Raw genomic sequence first — 21251 nt, 5'->3', positions numbered from 1 at the left:
GAGAAGCACAAAATGCTACATAGAAAATTAGAATGTTTTAATGGGAATTGGAAGCACCTATTCCAGCTCATTCTCACATGCACAAGGTGAGACCACTGACAGAGCAAACCCATGCTGAATTATCTTCTTTCACTCAGACTGAAGATAAATCTGAAACATCAGTCTCATGCTCTGAACCACCAGTGCTCTCAGGAAACACTACTCACATTCAAGCTCTGCACTATGAATAATGAATTTGGAAGTACTTTGCACTAGCCCAGAGCTAAGTCCTCCATTGCTTTTGGCTTGCAGACTGAATTCCTCTCACACCACCAGCTGACTTGCATAAAACCTGATGCCAGCACCTGCTGAAGTAAATGGCAACTTTCCTCAAACAGGCCTCATTCCCTGCCTCATCAATATAGGGGCCATTAATCAAGTGTGAGACAAGGGGTAGCCTCATGCCTTACAGCTTGAGGCAGTAACAGCAGCACATATGACTAACTTGTGCATCAAGCTTAAAAAGCCCACCCGCCAAGCCAGGAGAAAGGGATGTCGTCCCCCATACCTACAAACTGGCTGTGGTGGTTAAACGCAGCAGATTTCTTGGTGTCAACATCTGTGCCTGAAGCAAGCAGCAATTACAGCACTTTGCAGTGCTTTTAGCTATTCTGACAGCTCTCATCTCACCCTGAAAAAAGATTTGGTGGTCCTGGCCATGCTTGGCAGAAGAAATGCAGGTGCTCTGCTCTGTGCACTGCACAGGTCGCCCCACATTCCGAAATGATTTTGCCATACATCTCAGTCTACATGTATTTATTGCTAGGTATTTACATACTGAAACAAGTTTTTGCAAGTCTATGCTTTTTAATCCATGGTAACTTTATCAGGCCAAAGCACAGAATATCAGAAAATCACTTTAGGACATGTAATGAGGCAAAGTAGCTGTTGGCAGGAGTAAGGACTGTTATATTATAGCATGAGAACTTAAAAATAAATCTAATAAAGGGGGCACTGCCAATATGTGTATTATTTGTTTAGGCTTCTGTGAGAGAGGGAAGGTAGTTTATTTAGCTTTTAGCTTGTTAACACAGTGAGACATGCAATAATGCATATATGGTAATTATGTATCACTAGGCTGGTGTACCATCTTAATGAATTATCCAACAGATTATCATTCATCATATTGCTGATCATACCCTCTATCTGTTCATATATAAAGCCTGAGGTTGACTGAATCATTTACCAAACATCAACGTTCCAGCAATAGCTCAGGAGAATCCATATCAAAGAATTTTACTGTATTTCTAAGTCTTCCTTCTGAAGACCACAATTAAAAAGACAACTGTTTAAGAACTCTCACAATTGTATTTTATTTGACATTAGCAATATACACTGGAGTATAATAGGAACAATTTTTTGCACAATCTTTCTTGCAAGATGGATATTTTTTCCAAATACATAGATGTTCATAATACAGGAAGGTAACAGTTAAGCTGAACAATAGCAGAACAAATTGACAGCTATCAAACCACCTTTTAAGTTTGTTAGTATAGTCAGGTGACCAGCATTGAATATATGCATTAAAACATTTTAGTTAACCTCTGATTCTTCCAATCTTCCCAGCCACAGTGTTCCATGCAACAAAAATGTGCACGAAGAATAGCGTAAAAGAATTCAACTCCAAGGCTTCCTTTGCTTTGATTTCATTTCAGCTTTTCATCCATGTATGGGTCCATACAAAGGGACAAACATCAGTATCTGGCATGGCACAGAAACTCTTGCAACATGCAGTGACATATTGCAGAAGTGTCAATTATTGAAAGAGAAGTCAGGGGATTTAGGACCTTTTCCTAAGAGACTGCTGAAGAAGCATTTCTACTATGCTGCTTTTGTGTGTATTTCCTGCATGCTTTTACAAAAAACAAAGATGAAAATACCTCCAAAAAATTTCGTATTTTTCACTGGGAGTATTTCTTATGTCTAAGCTTCAACCCAAATGCTTTGGTTGCAATGGACAGGGCTTCACAGGAAAGGAAAAACTTACCGTTAATTAAAACATAAGTACCATCTTTCTTACTTTTTTCAGCTTAAAAATGGCACCCCGCTATCACAGATGCTGCATATTATGTAATAATTCACCTTTTCTTTTGGTCCTCAGGTGGTACAGCTCTTAGGTTTTCCATGAGCACAGAAGTCAGTATCTCTCAGCCTGCCCCTCCAGCCACTTCGAGATGAATGAGACACAGGATGTTTCACATCATTTGTTACCTGGACTGATTTCAGCAGCTCACAGAAGTGCCTCAGCAATTCAGAGTATCAGGGCAGGGAGTTGTTGGCAGAGCACAAGGGTGGTAGGAAAAGGTGAGAAGAAACACAGGAGCTCGAGGCAACTATTAGATGGATTACTTACTACCAGCAAGTAAGTGTTGTGTCTGCAGACAGGTTTTTAATATGCTGTTGCTGCTCTCTAGATCTGCCAGTGATGCAACACTCCACACTTACTTTCCAGTTGAATAGTTCTTGCCACAGCAGCACACAGCACAACTGGGCTGTCAGTACAGCCCATATGGTTTTAGACTGTACACTTAGTGGGGTTTAAATAGCTAACAAGCAGCTCTGAAGCCCAATACAACTCTCATGTCTCACCTCAGCCAAATACCTACTGGCCTCCAGCCTCAGCTGCCTCTACCCAGGACTGGGATACCTTCTCCTGATGCACACATTGCTCCAACAGGACTAAATTTAGACCTGAGACCAGGCTCTTCTCTCAGCACTGAGTGTCCTCCTGACTGGAATGATGAACTGAAGCTAAAAATTCCTAAGCCTTGTTGGAAAAAACCATTGCTTTCTGCACTGAGTATGTATGGGAAAGCTGTGAATTCATTTACTGAGTAAGAACAATGGATTGCGTGCAGATCACAGGTCTTGTCCCAACCTCTGGTGACATACAATCTTCACACTCTCCAAAGAAAAAAATACAACCCATGTATTTATGAACCATGGGATAATTAACTGACCTAACAGAAAAAAAACCACGTACATTCATTGTGTCTTACCTTTCTAAGTGAAAGTGATACAAATAAAATTTGTACTTTTAGTAGACTGAAAATATTTTAAACTACTGCTCAGTTTAACAGCTGTAACAAAACACTCTCCAAAGAGAGATTTTATTTGAAAACAGCAGTCTTTTTATTAACTACAGAGATCCTCCTGAAGTTAGGTGTGTTTTCTACCTTCCCATAATCTGCAAGAGAGCTCACGAATTCCATGCGTGCAGGTGAAATAATCATCTTTTTAAAAAAATAAGCTATATAAAACTATTAAAAAATTCAGCTTGTTTTTTTTCTTCACAAATAGACAACAAAATGAAGCAATAAAAGTCAAGGACAACCCCCTTTTTCAAGTTCAAGACGTGGTAGGGCCAGAGCAACTATACCGACAAAAATCAGAGATGCAGTTCTGCTTCTGGGAAAGCCCACAAACTGCTGGCATGTGCTTCAGGAGCAGAAGCTGCATGGCTGAACACATTTTACAACTGCAGAGCAACAAGAATCACCACTGAGACAGCGGGTGCTTACCAGGCAGCAGCACCAGGCTCTGACTGCTATACATGTGTTTGTTGCCCCCACCAAGCTCCGTATCAGAACATCTGGCTGATGTGCAAGGTGACTGCAGCACACCCTGATGCTCCTTTGGGATGCTCAGTGCTGTTACAGTACCAACAGTGCTGGGCTGAAGAAACCTTAGATTAATTATTGGTGCTGCACCTTGCCTTCAGCTGGTGCCTAAACTGTTGACTTGGAAAGGAGTTTAGGGGCCATTTGTGTAAGTGGCTTAATCCAGTATAAGATCTACACCTGCACTGTTTCTCAAAGAGGCACTCGCACTCTCCATCTTCCCCTTTACTTCTGACCACCATTTCCTACCTTCTCCCACATCAGTGACACAGCTGTAGTCCTCACCAGTTTATATATACCAGATTATTGCCTTCTAATACCTGAAGGGAATCTACGGGAAGACTGGAGAGGGTTTTTTATTTCATAAGAGTATACAGCAACAGGACAAGGGGGAATGGAACTGAAGAACAGGTTTAGACTGGCTCTTGGGAAGAAGTTCTTCAGTACAAGTATGGTAAGATTCTGGAACAGCTTGCCCAGAGAAGCTGTGGATGCCTCCTCCCTGGAGGTGTTCAAGACCAGGAAGGATGAGGCTTTGAGCAATTTTATCTAGTTGAAAAGTGTCCCTACCCATGGCAATGAGGTCAGAATAGAGGATCTCTAAGGTCCCTTCCAACCTACAGCTTACGCTGTTCTATGATTACATGATTATTCAGAGATGCTTGGCACTAAAAAGCTTCCACAAATTCAGATTTAGGAAAGATGTCTTCTGATTTAGGAAGGCATGATAATTCCAAAAGCTGTCTGCTACTGCAATGAAAGCTTTTTTATTATTATTTTTCCTCTCTCCTTCTATAACTAAATTAAGTTAGAGGCAGCAATCTCTGCACTCAGTCTCTTATACAGCAAGTTAGTACTAAAAGTTCCAAAGTGTTTCATAACTGAAAATTAAATATATGGAGTCCCAGAAAAATAAAAACACCCACCTCTTACTGTTTACAATTTTGGTTAAGATATGCACTAAAACAGAGAGAAACAGTTATACTTAATAAAATTCAGTCTTTTTCCCTTACCATTCTGTTTCACAATTCTTCCTGACTGATGATGAAAATATCCTTTCTTGATGAAAACAACTTCAATGGCACAGAAGTGTTTCTAAGAGGACAGTAGCAATTTATTTTCCTTATTACTTTCTCATTATATTTATAATGAAGAAATAATTATTTCTAGGCTGTTTCCTGCCAGATGCTGTTCTAGTACCTCTAATAGGACATAACTTAAAATAACTGCTTGGTAGCGAGAAATTAAATTTTTCATCCTTACTCATGTTTTCCCCTCTCTTCCTTTTCTCTCTCTTCAAATAACTTTATTGATTTGGGGTCTTTCATAAATTCTGGCCTCCTTATACTTTTTCTTCATTATTTGTCATTGATATAATTCTGCCTGGTGCAGACTGCTTCAGAGGCTGGCAGGATGCAGAGCCAGCTTCAGCCTAGAAGTTTCTTAGTGCAAACATGCCCTGAGCCCTAGCCTGCCCAGAAGCCCTTCAAACATGGGTTAAATATTCAAGGCTAGGATTTTACACAAGTGAATTAATTCCTACCATGAGCATGCTGACGGTATTGTTCTGCAAAGGGATGCATCTATAAAACAAAATGATACTTTCATGTCATTCTGTAAGAACTCTGGTTATCTGAAACTCCTCAAATCTCCACCACTGGTTTATTGCCAGAGAATATTGCCACAAATTAATAGAAAATGGTATGTCTGTGCATAGAGAAAAATCCATTTATGAAAATTATGCTATTATTCAATGACCCAACAAACTCTAGCAGTAATAAGGTACAACTAGCTCATACTTTAAAAGCACTGAAAAGAAATACTTGTACATGCTCTTGACTTCTGAGACCTTGATCCTTGTGCATCTTTACCTACCATGGAGATGGGTCACCAGCAAAAGATAAGACAAGACAATGAACTACTGGATTTAATTTTGCAACACAGTGAGCTCAGATGTCCAGCTGAGTGCTTTATACTGTCACCTGCTTCTTCTACAAATCCCTTTTTTTCAAGGATAAAAACATACTCAGAAATAATGATTATTTCTTTAAATTCTTCTTTATGACATGAGGTTTTCTGTAGAGTGCTAGGTTGGCAAACAGCAACATGGATACAATATTCATAAAAACACAGCAAATGCTGAAGTAGATCAACAACAGAAATTCCACTAGCAGTAAATAACCTCTATCTGTGCAATTTGAGGGTTAATCCAGTACAATATTTCTCCTCAGAACATTTTTCTTGAAAAACATTATTAATAATGATAGCAATTAATAATAAAATTATTAATAAATACGAATAAAATTATTAATAATAAATAATATCTACCTCAAACAGTGCTTTCCATCCAGAAAAGTGCAGACTGCTTGTAAGTGAATCAGGGAATGCACATTATTTCAATATCTATATAAATAAATGTATGTATATATATGTGTGTGTGTGTGTGTGTGTGTGTACGCATCCAGGCTGCAAACACGTTAGTATTTTTAAATGCTGAAACTGTGCTATTATTTAAAGAGAGCATTCAGTAATGGATGGGAGTTTGGATGATTTTCTAAAAAGGGAATCTCCAAGGCTTTTTATTTTTGCTGCTGTTATTTTTATTTTAAAGAAGCCATCATGCTCTCAGTTTCTCTTGCACATGAAAATGAAAATAGAATTATGACCCAAAAATGTAATGAACCTCAGTGGATGGTAACTGGTTTGCTGTGAAGTCCTTTCAGGTGGAAAAGAATAAAAAAATTTAAGATATATCTATAGTTTTACTAAATTAAGAGACAATAGGGTAAAGCTGATCAGTTCTGAAAAGAACACCTACCATGTTGTCTAATTCATATGGAAACAAAGTATGTTTAAAAAATTCTACCAATTTTACTATAATTGAATTTTCCATTGCCTCCAGTACACAACATTAGTAAAGAGAGATCTTTTTGGAGTGCTCTGTACTTTACACTACTCTGCTGTTTGGGATGTGGCAAAAACTTAATGCAAGAGTGTAATTTACTCAGAACATGTTTAAATTGCTCAATTTTTTGTTTTTCCATCCAGTTCCCTTTCCTGTTCATGGAGATGACTCTCTGAAGCGTTTGGCTAGTTGTAAATCACTATGGTACTGTTAAAAAAGACCATTCAGAAAGCCAATAGAAAAAAAAAAAATTATAGTTTGTGCAGAGTTCATCTGCACAACTATAGTTCATCCCTAACTATAGTTCATCCCTAAAAAGACATTTGCTGACTGGAATGACACCTGCCACATTTTCCCTTAGAACTTTAGTTTGCAGTGTTGAACATGTAGATCACTATATTTAGCATACTCTTGCTTTTGTTTGTGGTTCTGAATTTTATAGTAGCCAGACCTTGCCAGTATTTCTGAGTATATTGCAGACTCTTTACTGTTTCTGATCACTCTACAAGGAGTTTAGGTATCATGAAGAACCATTGTTTACAATAAATTCCTATTTACATTGTCCACAGGTACTTTGGAAAGCTAGTTATGGTAACTTCTTCATATGCTGTAACACTGAAAATGTAGCACCGTACAATAAATTAGTCCTAGACGGATAATGAGATTTTTTTTTATGCATCTCATTTTGAACATAGGCATGCAAGTGTTGGAAGTCACTTCAGAAATACACTGACAGACTACAAATAGATTTTTGTTCTGTGGTACCATTAAAAATTTCCTCCAAAATGGACATTTATAAATAAATTTTTGGAATCTATTAATTTTTCTGATCCTTTTCCTCCTTGTAAGTTTTCAAAATAAAACAGGAACTACAAATTATTCTAAGTAGCACATTTACACTGATCTTGGTTAAATATCCTGAACCAGTGTTGATCCTGCTGAACAATGCACTGAAAAAGCTGATTATACAATCAGTATACAGGGATGGATGGAAGGAAGAGACAGCTGTTCTAGTGATTCACTTAAAGCTCTGCCTGGGAGAGAACATCCATGGTTCTCACCATAGAGGAAAGCAAAGAATAATTTCAGTAACCTCTGGTGCAAACACAGCAAACACACAATTCTTCATACTAGAAATATTTTATCATTTGTGCAATTATGTTTAATAATTTCTAAGGTATTAGCTTTGTTTCTTCTGGCTTTACAAAACAACTAATCTCTTGCAGACTAGCTTCTTTGCTGACAGTGTGCAATAATATGACCAAATTAGGGAAGGAACAGCTACAGCAACTTGAGATACATCCAAAGCTGCAGACTACTGCACTCAGCCATCTTGCATGGATGCTTCATTCCCAGTCCTGTGCTATGGCACATGTAATGGTTTTCTAAAGGCCTCTTGTAATATCAGGCTTCTTCTAGATGCAAAAGGCAAAAACAAAATGACCATACCTGACCTCTTGAGAGAGTATCACTCAAATAAGAGAACACTAAGGTTATGGTTGGTATCATAACTACATCATACTAAATTTCTGGCAGACATCCCCATGTGCTGTGCACTCCATCACCAGCACGGCAATGCTACCCGGGAAATAGCAGCTTGAAGTCAGACTACACAATGCAGTACACACCCCCTGCAGTCTCCCAGATCCTCCAAGTTAAAAGGTCAGATTCTCAGCCATAAACTGTCTGGGAGTTTTGGAGAGAGACAGAAAGAGATACAGAGATACAGTAATATTTTCACTATTCTAGGGTCTTTTTATTCTGATTCTTGTCCCAATACAGTCTAGGGCAGTCTCATGTATGCCCTCAATTACCCCTTCTGCTTGTGGTTTCTATCAGTCACTTCATTATTACCCAGACACAGACCACTCAACACCAACCTGACCTGCCCCTCAGCACAAAAAATTGACCATGGGCTACCAAGCTGCTATTCCAATCAATTGAATCTAAAAATGATTCGACTCTACCAAAAAGGAGATTCGACTACTACCAAAGCCTTTAAAGACACAGCCAGATCACAGCTGAGAATCTGGCTTCAGATTTTTACTCTGTGTCACCTGCACAGAAATGCCCATTTGCCTTGCCAGATGGATCTGTGCAAACATTTTTTGACTTATTGCCAGCATATCTTCCACCCGTTCTGGTGAAAACACTTTTGATGCAGACTTCTATCATGTTTAAACTGTTTAAGTCTTTAGTGAAGTTGCCTGCTTGCATATTGCAATTTTAACCACTAAGAAAAGCACCTATGTCAAAGTGTAAAAGAAACAAGTAGACCACAAATAAACCTGTGTTCTCCCCAGGATCCACCTAGGAACTTCCTTATTTTTGTCACAGCATTCCTTCACAACAGGGTGTGTCTCATTTACTCAAAAATGTGCCATAGCCACACTCATCAAATCACAAGAAAATCTGTTTTGCTTAATTTTGAAGACACTTCTAAAATTGTGTTGAAAATTTCACTTGACTCAAACATTATGTAAAAAGGGGAGGAGGGAATAATTGCTCAAGGGAAATCAGGAGATTGTGACTGAAAAATATGGGTTGGGAGGCAAAGGGGGAAAACAAAACACAACCAAACCAAAAGCATCCAAATGAAAGAACAAAGAATTAAAAAAAAAATAATAAAATTGAACATTGTGGACCTGGTCCTCCTCTACTGCAACACATGTAAATTAGAAATAAATCCACTCAAGCTGGTCAGCAAGATCAAAGAAGAACCGCACACTAAAGATCACCTTACCAAACAAAAAACTCCAATTTTGAGAATTACATCGGATTTCAGATTTTACACAGTTCTTATTTTGGAGTGAGAATTTCCCAGGTTGCAACACAAAATAATGCTTAGTAAAAATATACGGAGCCCTACAACTCCTTTGCATAACTTTTCTGGAGTTGCACTCTCCCAGGCTGGACTCTCTTTTCTTTTTCTACTGTTCATTTTCTTCCCCCCATTCTGACATTTTTAATCTAGCAGGGAAAGTCCTTTTTTAGCAAGCACTGTCAAAATATTCAGGACATGGACCTTGCACTCAGGGAATGCAATGCTGTGTCCAGACAGCAGTGCTGGGTGCCTCAGGGACCTGTAATAATCGACACGCATACTCCTAGCAGTCAAGATGTGTTCCACTGCCCACCTGTGCACCTCTGCCTTTGATTTGTTTGGGGTGCATGCTCCTCACAAAGGCAAGTTCTGTGTGAGCAGAGCAGTCTGTCTGAAAAGTGTGACTGTTCTCTGCTAGCTGAAGGGAGGAAGACAAATCTGTTACCCATTACTCAGGTACGAGTCAACTATCCCAAATAATTCCAGCCTTTACAACGGGAAAGTAGCACACAGCTTTTATAAATAAGAATTATTGACCTTTTTAAATAGTTTCAAAAGAAGAAACTCTGCATCAAATGTGAATATAATTTAGGAACTACTACATAGCAGCAAAACTACATTAGACTTTCCGATTTTTCCATGGTATCCTTGGATAGATACACCACCCAGTAGACCATGTTAAAAGCTCCAAAGGTAACGGGAAATAAAATGCGTGCATATTTGTCTATCTTACTCGTGCCAGAATGGGAGGCAGGGGGAGCAGGTGGTGTAACAGCAGATGGCTTTACAGATGCTCCTAATGTATTAGGCGTGGTGGTCTGAATCTGCTCCAGTCTAGATCCAAGCAAGTGCTGAATGGAAGAGGATCCAGCTGTGGCATGCTGGGATACAAATCCAGTTAGAATTGGGGTAGAAGGAGGAGCTGGAGGGGTAGCTCTTGCAGAAGATAATGTCTCTGATGCATTGATGCGTGTGAAAGGGTTGGGACTTGATGCAGAAAGGGAGCGGGGTGTAATGTCAGAAGACCCCTGAGCTACAGAGGGAGGCTGGATGGAGCTGTGTCTCGTGTCAATTCGGCTCCCACCATCAGCGTCGGATTGTACCGTGGCATTCGTTCTTTTCCTCACATTTGAATTGGCATCTGTACTCTGCAAAATTTAAAAAAAAAAATCAAAGTCATCTAGTCATTCTTAAAATATTCGCTTAAACTAGAAGTGAAGGAAGTAGAAGTAATGGAGAAAGAAGAAGAAGTAATGGAACTTTATAATGACGCACAATCAGAATAATACTCACAAATATAACCAGCTTGGATCCAGAAACAAAAAGATTCTGCATACTCATGAAAAAAGATTTAACAACGTATAAAGTTATAAGCAAGAGTTCCTTTTACCTGTGGCTGGAATACCAGGTGAAAACATCTGACGGATCAAACTCCATGTGATATGACACCTATGTAAAACTTAATATCAAAAGGCTAAGGATTCTTGAGTTAGAGATGGGTTTTTTTTCCAGGCTCATGCTCAAAACAAAATTCTCCACTGTTTAACCATTCCCCTGATGATATAAAAACATTTTAGACACAACTTACCAATCATGATGGTTTAATTCTGCTTTATATCTCCAGAAAAGTAACTACCATATATGGGAACTCTAGTCTGTCTTCTATGGTGGATGCTATTAATATGCAAATATTGATCAAACCAAGTTATTACATTGTTCCTCCTTCAGAAATAAAGCCAGTGCTTTTTCACATCAACCACAGGCAATAAATTCTCCAGCTGCAATTGAACCAATGAATAAATCAGTCTTTCATCAACTACTCCTTTCCATTAATTAACTAAGAAAAGTGATGAATTCTCCATCACCTGATGTTTACAGGCAAGTCTGGATGTCACTCTGAAAGAAAGATAGACTTAAGTTAAATTGTGCTTTTTAGGCTGGATGAGAAACTGAAATACAAGAAGGAAATCCATCACAGTTCATTACTTTGCTGACTTCTGGGAGTAAGATTCAGACTCTACCTTTCTTCTTAAGAGGAAGCCTACAAGGTCTTGAACCTTCCTGAAAGGTACCTATAGAACAGACTTTTGATCCTTCAGCCATGCACCTAAAATATAATATGAAACCTACCATATTTTAGATATAATATGGGAGTATCTTTTGCATGAATCACAGAATCACAGAATGTCAGGGGTTGGACAGGACCTCTGAAGATCATCAAGTCCAACACCCCTGCCAAAGCAGGACCAAAACTAGGGCAGGTCACTCAGAAATGCATCCAGATGGGTCTTGGAAGCCTCCAGAGGAGACTCCACAACCTCTCTGTGGACCCTGTTCCAGGGCTCTGTAACCCTTACAGTATAGAAATTCTTCCTCATATTGAGACAGAACTTCCTGTGCTCTGTCTTGAATCCATTGCCCCTCATCCTATCACAGGGCACAAGTGAGAAGAGGTTGTCTCTTCCTTCTTGATGCCCAGCCCTCATATATTTAAATATATTAATTAGATCCCCTCTCAGTCTTCTCCTATCCAGACTAAAAACTCCCAGGTCTCTCACTTTTCTTCATAAAGAAGGTGTTCCAGTCCCTTAATCATCCTCATAGCCCTCTGCTGTATTCTTACTCCATGAAGACTCACTGCATTCCAAAAGACAAAAATGTAACAGCAAATAAGGTTCACATACTCAACAGCAGCAATACAGGCCTAAATACAAACAGGACAATCACTTATTCATCAAAAAATCCCACAACTTGAACTTCTCTGATACCATTCCCAAGCATTGCCCTGCAGAACACCTGCTGGCTCCCCTTCCTTTCCACCTACAAGAAAATCCTGCCAAAGCTCACAGGACAAGGAAGAAGGAGAGAAAGTGGGCAGTAATCTGTCTGACTGACTTCCTCCAACAGCAGTGCTCTCCACCTACATGCCACAGCAGTAACTGAATAACAGTTTGGGTGTTATTCAAGGTACCCTGGGGAGTGAGAAGAGTGACAACCAGATCTGCCTGCTGCATCAGTTGTGCTTAGATGTTTTGCCCAAGGAAACAGAGAAATAGAGCTGGGAAAAAAAATCTGAAAAAGCAGTTACAAAACAAAAAAATCAAATCACTTGACATCCTCAGTACCCCCAGCACGGTCAGAACGCTGGTCCGAAATCCTGTTAAGTGCAGTATCAATCAATCAATGACAATACTGCTGGTTTAAATTCATCTGTAGCTGCCACAGATAATGCCAGTTCATGGCTGAAATATTTGCCAGCTCATGGTTGATTATATCAAAGAATCCCTCTTAGGTTTCTTAGGTTTCACAGTTTTCCTTCTTGCATAGAAGCATGTCAATCTCTTTTATTTATTTTTCTGCACCTGCAATCCAAAGAAGGAGTGGACTGGAATAAACTGGTATTTCCTGAAAGAAACACCGATTGCACATTTTGAAAGAAAAGCCTGAATCACGCTTTGCATAGGGCAGAAGTACACACAGAGGTACAACTGGGACACTTTCACACAGTGGTTGTCCATGACCCTGGAATAGTAAAGCCACTTTCAAGACTGCTAAATTGAAATTCGAAAATATACTCAGGTCAAGAGCACATTTACTAGAGATTTGGCAATACTTGACGGAGTACTGCATGCCACTTGGAAGGCTTGCAAAGGTAAGCAGATGCAAGATGTTCATCACTGTCCAAAACAACAATTCTGTGCTATGAAGAAGCTGGCACTAGAGTCATTCAGAGAAGGTGAGTTTACATTCTACATGCACATGCCTGGACAACCTGGCTTTGCTCAAGGGAGATTCTTCCATCATAAAACTTTCAAGTAGTGCCCAGGGAACAGAAGCCCACATGCTGGGACAGGGGTTGCCAAGTATATCTGCACTTGATCTAACATGTCTTCCTTCCCTCCTGCTCTCTGCCTTCATTAGAGCAGTAGATTAGAGGTGATGCTGCTGGAGAACAGAAATACCACATCTTCAACCACTCCAACTACAACCATAAAACAAGCAGACAGGTTCCTTCTCACATTCCAGTCACCTCCACTTCTTCTGTGGGAGCTTTCTTCCATCAATACATGTGCATAATATCTCCTCTTCCACCCACTGTGGCTGTCATCTAAGTGACCGAGTAAAAACTATTGTTATTTAATTCACTACTCATGTCCCGTTACAGTGTTCGTTATAGAATAAGACTACCTGTACTATTTCTGTAACTTTAAAAGTCAACTGGGCATTCTCTTTCTTGTCACTGATACAGAAAAATTCCTATATTTCAGCAGCCTTAAGATTAGAGAGAAACACAGTTTCCTTTTAAGTATCACAGTGTACACATAAAACCCAAAGAGGTAATATCTTAAATACCAGTAGAACTGCATAACAAGCCCCAAATACTTGGATATAGTTACTGTTAATCCTCTGGAAAACACCTTACAAGCACTCACAAATTAAAAATGGGATTTCTAACTTGCTCCACAGAGAACATACCACTGCAAACTTGCTGTTCTTGAATAATGTCATTGTGATAGTTTGGATTTGTGTTCCTAAATTGAACATTGTCCTTGAACCCTACTGAAACAAGCCTGTTCCATCGAGAGAGCTGTTCCAGGACACACAGAAAGGCAGGGGCTGCAGCCACTGCTAGGGCAGCCTCTCAGACATTAATACTCTGACAGTGCTGGGAGCAACTTTAAATAGAGACAGAAAATCTCCTGTGTCAGTACTTAGCTCCAGGACATTATTCACCTCAGAAGCCCTCAGGTGAACATGCTCCAACACCTGTCCCCAGTAAGTTTTGAAAAATCAGCGTGCACCAGCAAAACTAGAGGTGGGCAGCCTGTCTCTTTTTTAACAGGGCAGATGTACCACTAGGCAAGCACCCAGCTCCATGCCCTGGCAAAGATGAGCAGAATGCACACCCATTCCCAGCACACTGCCCACCACCTCCCCTTCATACAGCTTTTTCTTGCACTTGCCCCACTGAAGACTATATCATGACAGTATCTCTTTCTCCTCCTTCAGAACACTCAGATGTCTCTCCTTTTCAGTTTCTCCAGCTGAAAAAATACCCAAAAAATCAAGCAAAAATTCTTGCTATTGGCTGTACGCATAAGACCCTATTTACTCCATTAAATGTTACAAAGAGAATTAATTTCTCCCTGCTTTAGTCTACTCCTCCTCTGCACTGATGCTATCTCACAACTCTGTCATCTGAAGATTTCATCACCCTACTACTACCTTGTGCCAAGGTCACTAACAAGAACAAGGCCAATCCCACAGCCAGGCCTTAATGAACCAAATTCTGTTGACATCAGCAGAAGTCAAATAAACCACTACATTAAAAAAGATGGTAAAAATCAAGGTTTGTTATATACTAAGCAAAACCTTCCATAGACATTTCAGTTACGATGCACACCCCTAGTAAATTGATATTGTGATAATGACAATAGAAGCAACAAAGTGATATGCAGCTGTAATGCACTTCCTGTCTCTAAAATTTATTTTTCTTAGTCTTTTTAAAAACAACAGCAAGAAGCACAAACCTACTGCCTATTGGTAGTGGCATGAATACTAGTGGCAAGAAATAAAACATGAAAATCAAATGGAAGCCAAATTAAAATGTAACCCAAGAAATGAAGGCATTATCCAAGTGAAGATTCCTGTCTGAGGGCAAGTCAGGAAACTGTTCAATTAACCCAAGCCAACAGAGAGCTGCTGTGTAGTCCAGATGGGCCTCCACAGGAAATACTGAGTCCACATTTTTCACATTCTCCCTCCAGATTCAGAAAGGATCTTAATTTCTGGAGATGTTACAGTGAGATTTTTGGGACACTTTTAAAATGGTGTAGTTCAGGAATGCAAAATGGGAGTCTAGAAGCTACCATAAAATGCACTGCATTACAGCATGCAATGCCAGCCTTAATCCATTTGATAAATATTATTTTTCTATAACCACAGTAACTTGCTGCTTACATAAATGATGCCTCACTCTTTCTTTGAAATAGTCCAAAACCACTTCACCCTTCACAACCACCACCAAACCAGTAGTTGAAAGTCCTTTTTCCTCCTACAAAAGGAAACCTTCTTGCTGTTGATCCTGTCAGAAAAATTAAGCATCTTAATCTTAACTAGCAGAAATAGTATGGATGAGAGTCTCAAAACCCCAGGCAATATGAGAGCACAATTCCTGTCCATGACTAGACACAGTCCTCAACATCTCCAATAATCATGTAAGAACATGTATTTTGCTATAATTATAACACATCTTCATTGGACAAAGCTCTGTGGTTGCCTGAGATATGCTAATGGTAAGAATCAACAGCACTGATTTCATTTTTAACAGAAACCTCAATTTCACCCTGCATGGGACTTAAAGCATTTATCACTAAAACTTTGCTTTAAGGACACTAAAAGGTACAGCATACCAGAGGCAGACAGTTGATCACACTAACAAAGCCAAGGCACTGACCAAACATAAGGAAACGCAAACCAGTAATCACTCCTTCTTTGTGCCCAAATGAGTATTTCAATAGTCCACACAAATTAAAAAAAAAAAAAAAAAAAAGTTGGGGAAGGCTCTATACAAGAGATTTAGAGAGTTCAATCCTGTGCATTAGCATACTTTATGGAAAAAGTGGGGGGCACAGGATAGACAAGAGGTTCAAATTCTGTCAGAGAGGGAAATAACTGAATCTGTTCACATCTCCTGGAGCACTGTTCCAGTGTTTAAGCACGGGACACTCCTCTGCCAGCCCATTTATTGAAAGCAGCTGGAGCACGCTGGTTGTAAACAGCAGCTCCTGATGGCCACGCTTACACATCCCAAGCCTTCTCCCATAATGTCCCATCTCTCTGGGATTCAGCATTCTGGATTTGAGGTTTCTGCACCGCTTCATTAGATACCTAGGTCTCCTCAGGCCCAAACACATACACAAGACTGAAATCCTGCCAGGTCTGTGGGTCATGTGCTACAACATCCAAGGTCCTCAGGCAACTATTTTGTGTACAAGAACTAAAGAAAAAAGCAAAAACCTCAGTGCAGTTTACAACCAAGAGATGCTATTTTGCATGGTTTTTATCTTTAAAAGAACTTAAGTAGGGGAGATGCACTCAGTACAAATGTTTCCTATGTAAAAAGTCCTGATGTAAGACACCTTTTACTAATTCCAGAGCAGAAAGTTCATTTTATTTGACATGAAGATAGGATAACTGAACTAACCTCCTTGCAGGCATGTGTAAAATATGGTAATGAATGCTACATTCTTCCCTTGACAAGTGGATTCATATGCAATTGACCATGAATAATACAATGAACAACACTGTAGCATCCTTCACCATTAAATCTATATGACTTAGTGTTAAATACTATGGCAGATTTGTGAAGAAAGTTTGGTGGTCAGCTTCTGTGGCAGAATGTATAGAAAAAAAACACACAACAAAAAAAAATTGATTTGCACACTGTTTGCTTTTCTATTTGAGCTCAATTTAAAAGTGTTGTTTACTACTGCACTAAAACAATGCACAATTATGAGTAAATCTAAAGTCTTCAATATATAACAATTTTTGCACGCTACACACAGCTGCTCACATAATGTGAAAATTCTGAAACTTTCCCTAAGCCTACATAATGCCTCACTCGAGCAAAAAAAAAAATAAAGCACTAGATTATTTTGTATCACCAGTTTTTGACAAGCGAGCCAATTTTGCACTTCAGTGAAGTCAAGACTGCAAATTTAGCATGAACTGAAGAGGGTGCACCAGCTGAGCTGAGATCTATGGGCAGGGGACCATCAGCACAACAGTATTCAGTAACTGACCTGACAAACTCAGTCATCTTGTTACAGAACAAAGAGAAATGATAACATCCACAGTGCATAATCCCTATGACAAAACTAACCCAGAATCTGTAAAACAAACAAGAACATTATTTAAAAGTCACATGCAGAGTCCTGGGGAGAATGCAGCAATGCTGAAAGTGATTTCCAGAGCATCAGGCAACTTCATCCACAGGACTGTACTTACAAACATAACACCGCAAGTTGTGCGAAATTCTGGTGCTGGTGCAAAGTTGTATGGAGTAAACTTTTTCATACATCTCAAAAGCATCTGCCTATAGCCTGTCAGTGCTCTCTCTGTTTTTGCAGTTTTGAATTCCTTCACAGTTTGTATGATGGATACATTCTGTTGGGATTTAAATCCAAAGTAAGCAGTTTGTATTGTCTGAGCTAAGCGGGAACCATCCTACACATAAAAAAATAGGGCCATGGATTTGCAATATAACTCAGAGCTCCTCTTCTCATCTGCCTCAGCACTTCTTGGAAAATTACTCAGCTGTCCTGGGGTTCAATATATAGACACTTGAGAAGACCTATGTCAGCCTCATCCTCCAACAGACCTTCACAGCAATGCTTGTACAAGTTCTCAGGGCTGCTTTTGCACCGACTGTTCACTGAAACAGCAAGCTCACTGCCGCAGGCCAAGATGTTTTCCAAATCCCTAGCAGATCTTTCACACCAGATTTCACTGAGGTGGTGTGTCTCTCTGGGACAGAGGCAGTTAACATTTAAAGCAGTAGCTTCTACTTTCTCAGAGATAAATTCACAGCAGAACGTACAAGTCACAACACCACCATCTGGTACCAGTCCTAGCGGGAAAGAGCTAATGCTTCACCATCCCGCAAGCAGCTGTCAAATCTGGAGAGAAATGCCCTGGGTCGGATCACAGCCTCAATTACACAGATGCCTTTGCAGAAGCAGCCATCCAACCATACCCAGCACTTGCAGCTCTGAGCTCCTTCCTGAAGCTAGACAGGTAAATCGCATTGTAAAGGCACTTACAGAAAGACTGCCCTCCTCTGAAGGGACCCAGCCACCAGGAGGGGAAGGAAGGTGTGGTGACAGGAGACCTCAAATCTGTCCTGTCTGGGAGATAACGACACAGGCTTCCCACATCTCAAGTGCTTCCCACCAGGCTGCTATAGATATTCTGGGACAAACAGTTGTCATTCCTTGTTACAGATGTTGCATTCTGTACACTTCAACCTCAGGCTCAGCTTGCAGGTGCAGCCCAGACAAGCTGGCTCCAGAATTAATTCCTCTCTTTTATCCCTGGCCCCATACAAATTATTTAACGAGGGCAGCTTCAACAGGAACTTAACATCCTGCAGACAACCTGGCTGGCAGTCTGGTTATTAGCACATTTCTCCAAGACAGAAAGGGCAGGACTCAAGCCTGCTCAGACTCCCATGTGGTGTTTTTGGGAGGCTGTATGTAATAGGCATGCTGGCCATTCTGATGAAACAGAGTAGGTGTTTTTCCACCTAAGATCAACGACAAACGCTTCAGAAGCAGCAAATCCGTTTCATACATTCCTACCCCAGGGAAATTTAATAATCAAGCCTTCTAGTTGCTTAATCACCATTTCTGATACTTAATGTAAGTTAAAAAACCAAGAAAAAAAAAACAAAAAACAAAACAGCCACAAAAAACAACCAACCCAAAAAAATGCACCCTGAAAACGATATCACAATCAAAGCAGCTTTGAAACTCCAGAGACAATCTGTTTATTAGAATAACCAAGCATATAACAAAGAGTTGTGACTAATAAAATTTCAAGTGAAGAGTAAATAAGCATCTTTATGCCTTGCTGCAAATTTTGCAAGACTAAGATTAGAGCTTTCCATGACAGCACTACTAAACCTTCAACAAGATGCAGCTAAATTAATCTATACGAAGGTCAGTGATGTGCTATATGAAAGCACAGCTTTCCTAAACTGGGAGATCTTGATTAATTCCAACAAAAGCCTCATGCAAAAACTAGAAGGCCTGAAGCAACCAGAAGTCTGGCATTACTTACTGTTTAGCTGCAACATGAAAACTGTTTGTGTAATAATTAAGTAATATTTTCCTATTAAAATCTATCATGGAGTTTTTTATCCTTACCATCCCTTCCTAAGAAAACAGTCTGTTCCTCTGGGAGGACATTATATAGCCTGCCAGATACACACCATTTGACATTTCCCAGGGAAGTAGCATCTTGTCATCAGTGTAAATAATGCTGCTTGTACCAAATCCCACTGAGTCACCATATTGCCACGCTGTTAGCAAATGCACAACTTGGAGGAGAAATCTCCCATATTTTACTATTATGTTTTAGAGCCAGTCAATCAAAATTTTGCTGGAATAGAACTAGAGATTTTGTTTTGCCTTAAAGAGTCCTGGAATATGACCAAGTAAAAGCTCCACCTGCCACAGAATATGATGTATTCTAGTCCACAGCTTTAGAGGTACAAAGAGCAAAGGGATTACTTTGGGAGGAAAAAGTGAGGGGGAGATAAGCTACAAGAGCCAGTCTAAGCTACAATGCTACTCATTTTCTGATCTGAATTGGATGAAGGGAGGAGATGAGAGATAAAAAGAGCACTCCATTTTATGATCCACCATTACACGTCTCGAACTGCAAATTGTAGAAGAAAAGTGAATTCCAGGTTATTAAAGAGACATAAGTTAGCAGAGTCTTTTTTCAAAAAATGGACGCTCAATTTATGCCAGGTAAACTTATCAACCTATATGGTGCTTAAAAACCATTTACATGCATGCATGTACAGATGTATGTATACATAAGTATGCATGCCAAAGTTTCTTAAGCACTGGTGTTTGACAATTCTTGGAGACTGTATTTATATGATGGGATGAAGAAACAAAACACTACTAGAGAGAAGGATATAAACCTACTAGCCTAGGTTGTGCCCCAACCAACTGTGAGACACCTCTGAAAAGAAGAACACCACACTAGGGACCAAACACCTTCATTGTTTATCTTTCCATTTTTGGTCACCTTAAACCTGTAGTTAAATTTGCTTCAGTAGTTTGCTGAAAATGCCTAATACACTCCTTGCCTCATCGATTTTCCCAAGCCTCTCAACACTTATTTTTTCTGACTCCAATTTTGCCAGTGCAAAAAATGAAGTCAGCTAGAAATCTCACACAGCTGTGAAATGCAACTGCAATTTGGTGTCATTGGGCTCACAAGTATTGAAAACTCTTTGCAGAGGGGAAACAAAACTGAAATTTGATTGTAAATACAGAAAAAGGTTTAAGCAAAAATATGAAGAGCCTTCTGTTCAAAGGCACCATTCCATACTAATTATCACAGGGAAAACTATAAACTCACTGACAATTTGCATTTTAAGAGATGCTGAGCATTCTGAAAATCTTACCCCTGACACCAGATCAGTTTATTCTGAATTGCTACCATAGATTTTTGGAGTATTTATACTACAAAGGAAAAAAAAAAGAAACAAACAAAAAAAGGAAATTGCAATTAGATCAAGACTTCACTTAATGCCTGCAATTGACATTAGTAACAAATGTTATTTTGGGGCTGAACAGGATTGTGTTGCTTATTCAAACAAGGAAACCATAAGGCGTGTCTCTTTTCAGCAGATCAGCATGACAGAGAAAACAATTTAAGCATCTTTTAAAAATTAAGAATAAAGGGGTGTAGTATTTTCTAAATTAACCACTTGAAAGATTGACATTACTGAGCTATGCTTTGGTTTCTAAAATAAAAGCCTTATCCTCATGTCATTTAAATTAAGTCTTCCGGTAACTACAATGAACACTGTCAGGTATTTGAGCTTTAGATGAATAACAGCCAAGCATCTCTGTTATATTCCCTTGCCTATTATTGTAGTAGTTCATTATAATACTTAGAGAAAACTGAAGAGTGAGCAATTACGACATTTGCTTCTAAAGGCTGGAGGAGTGGCACTCCAGCAGGATTTATTTTTCAGTTGTGAATCAGATGTTGAAATAAGAACTCCTGCTTCTTTTGTCCATATATAAAAAAGGCATCGCAAACAAAAAAAAACAAA

General features: G+C 39.4%; 1 protein-coding gene across 1 annotated transcript in view; it reads right to left on the bottom strand.

The window, feature by feature from the left end:
* Nucleotides 1–1327: 1327 nt before the first annotated feature.
* The window catches only part of GABRA4 (gamma-aminobutyric acid type A receptor subunit alpha4), a 43868-nt gene continuing 23944 nt past the window's right edge, over nucleotides 1328–21251 (bottom strand). Inside the window, exon 9 of the mRNA XM_071743625.1 lies at nucleotides 1328–10536. Coding sequence (XP_071599726.1) covers nucleotides 10003–10536 — 534 coding nt within the window. The 3' untranslated portion in view covers nucleotides 1328–10002. The remainder of the gene's footprint in view (nucleotides 10537–21251) is intronic.

Source organism: Heliangelus exortis, chromosome 4 (genome assembly GCF_036169615.1).
Source record: "Heliangelus exortis chromosome 4, bHelExo1.hap1, whole genome shotgun sequence".
Lineage (NCBI taxonomy): Eukaryota > Metazoa > Chordata > Aves > Apodiformes > Trochilidae > Heliangelus > Heliangelus exortis.
Note: the sequence above shows the minus strand (reverse complement) of the source record. Positions and strands in the feature narration are given on the sequence as shown.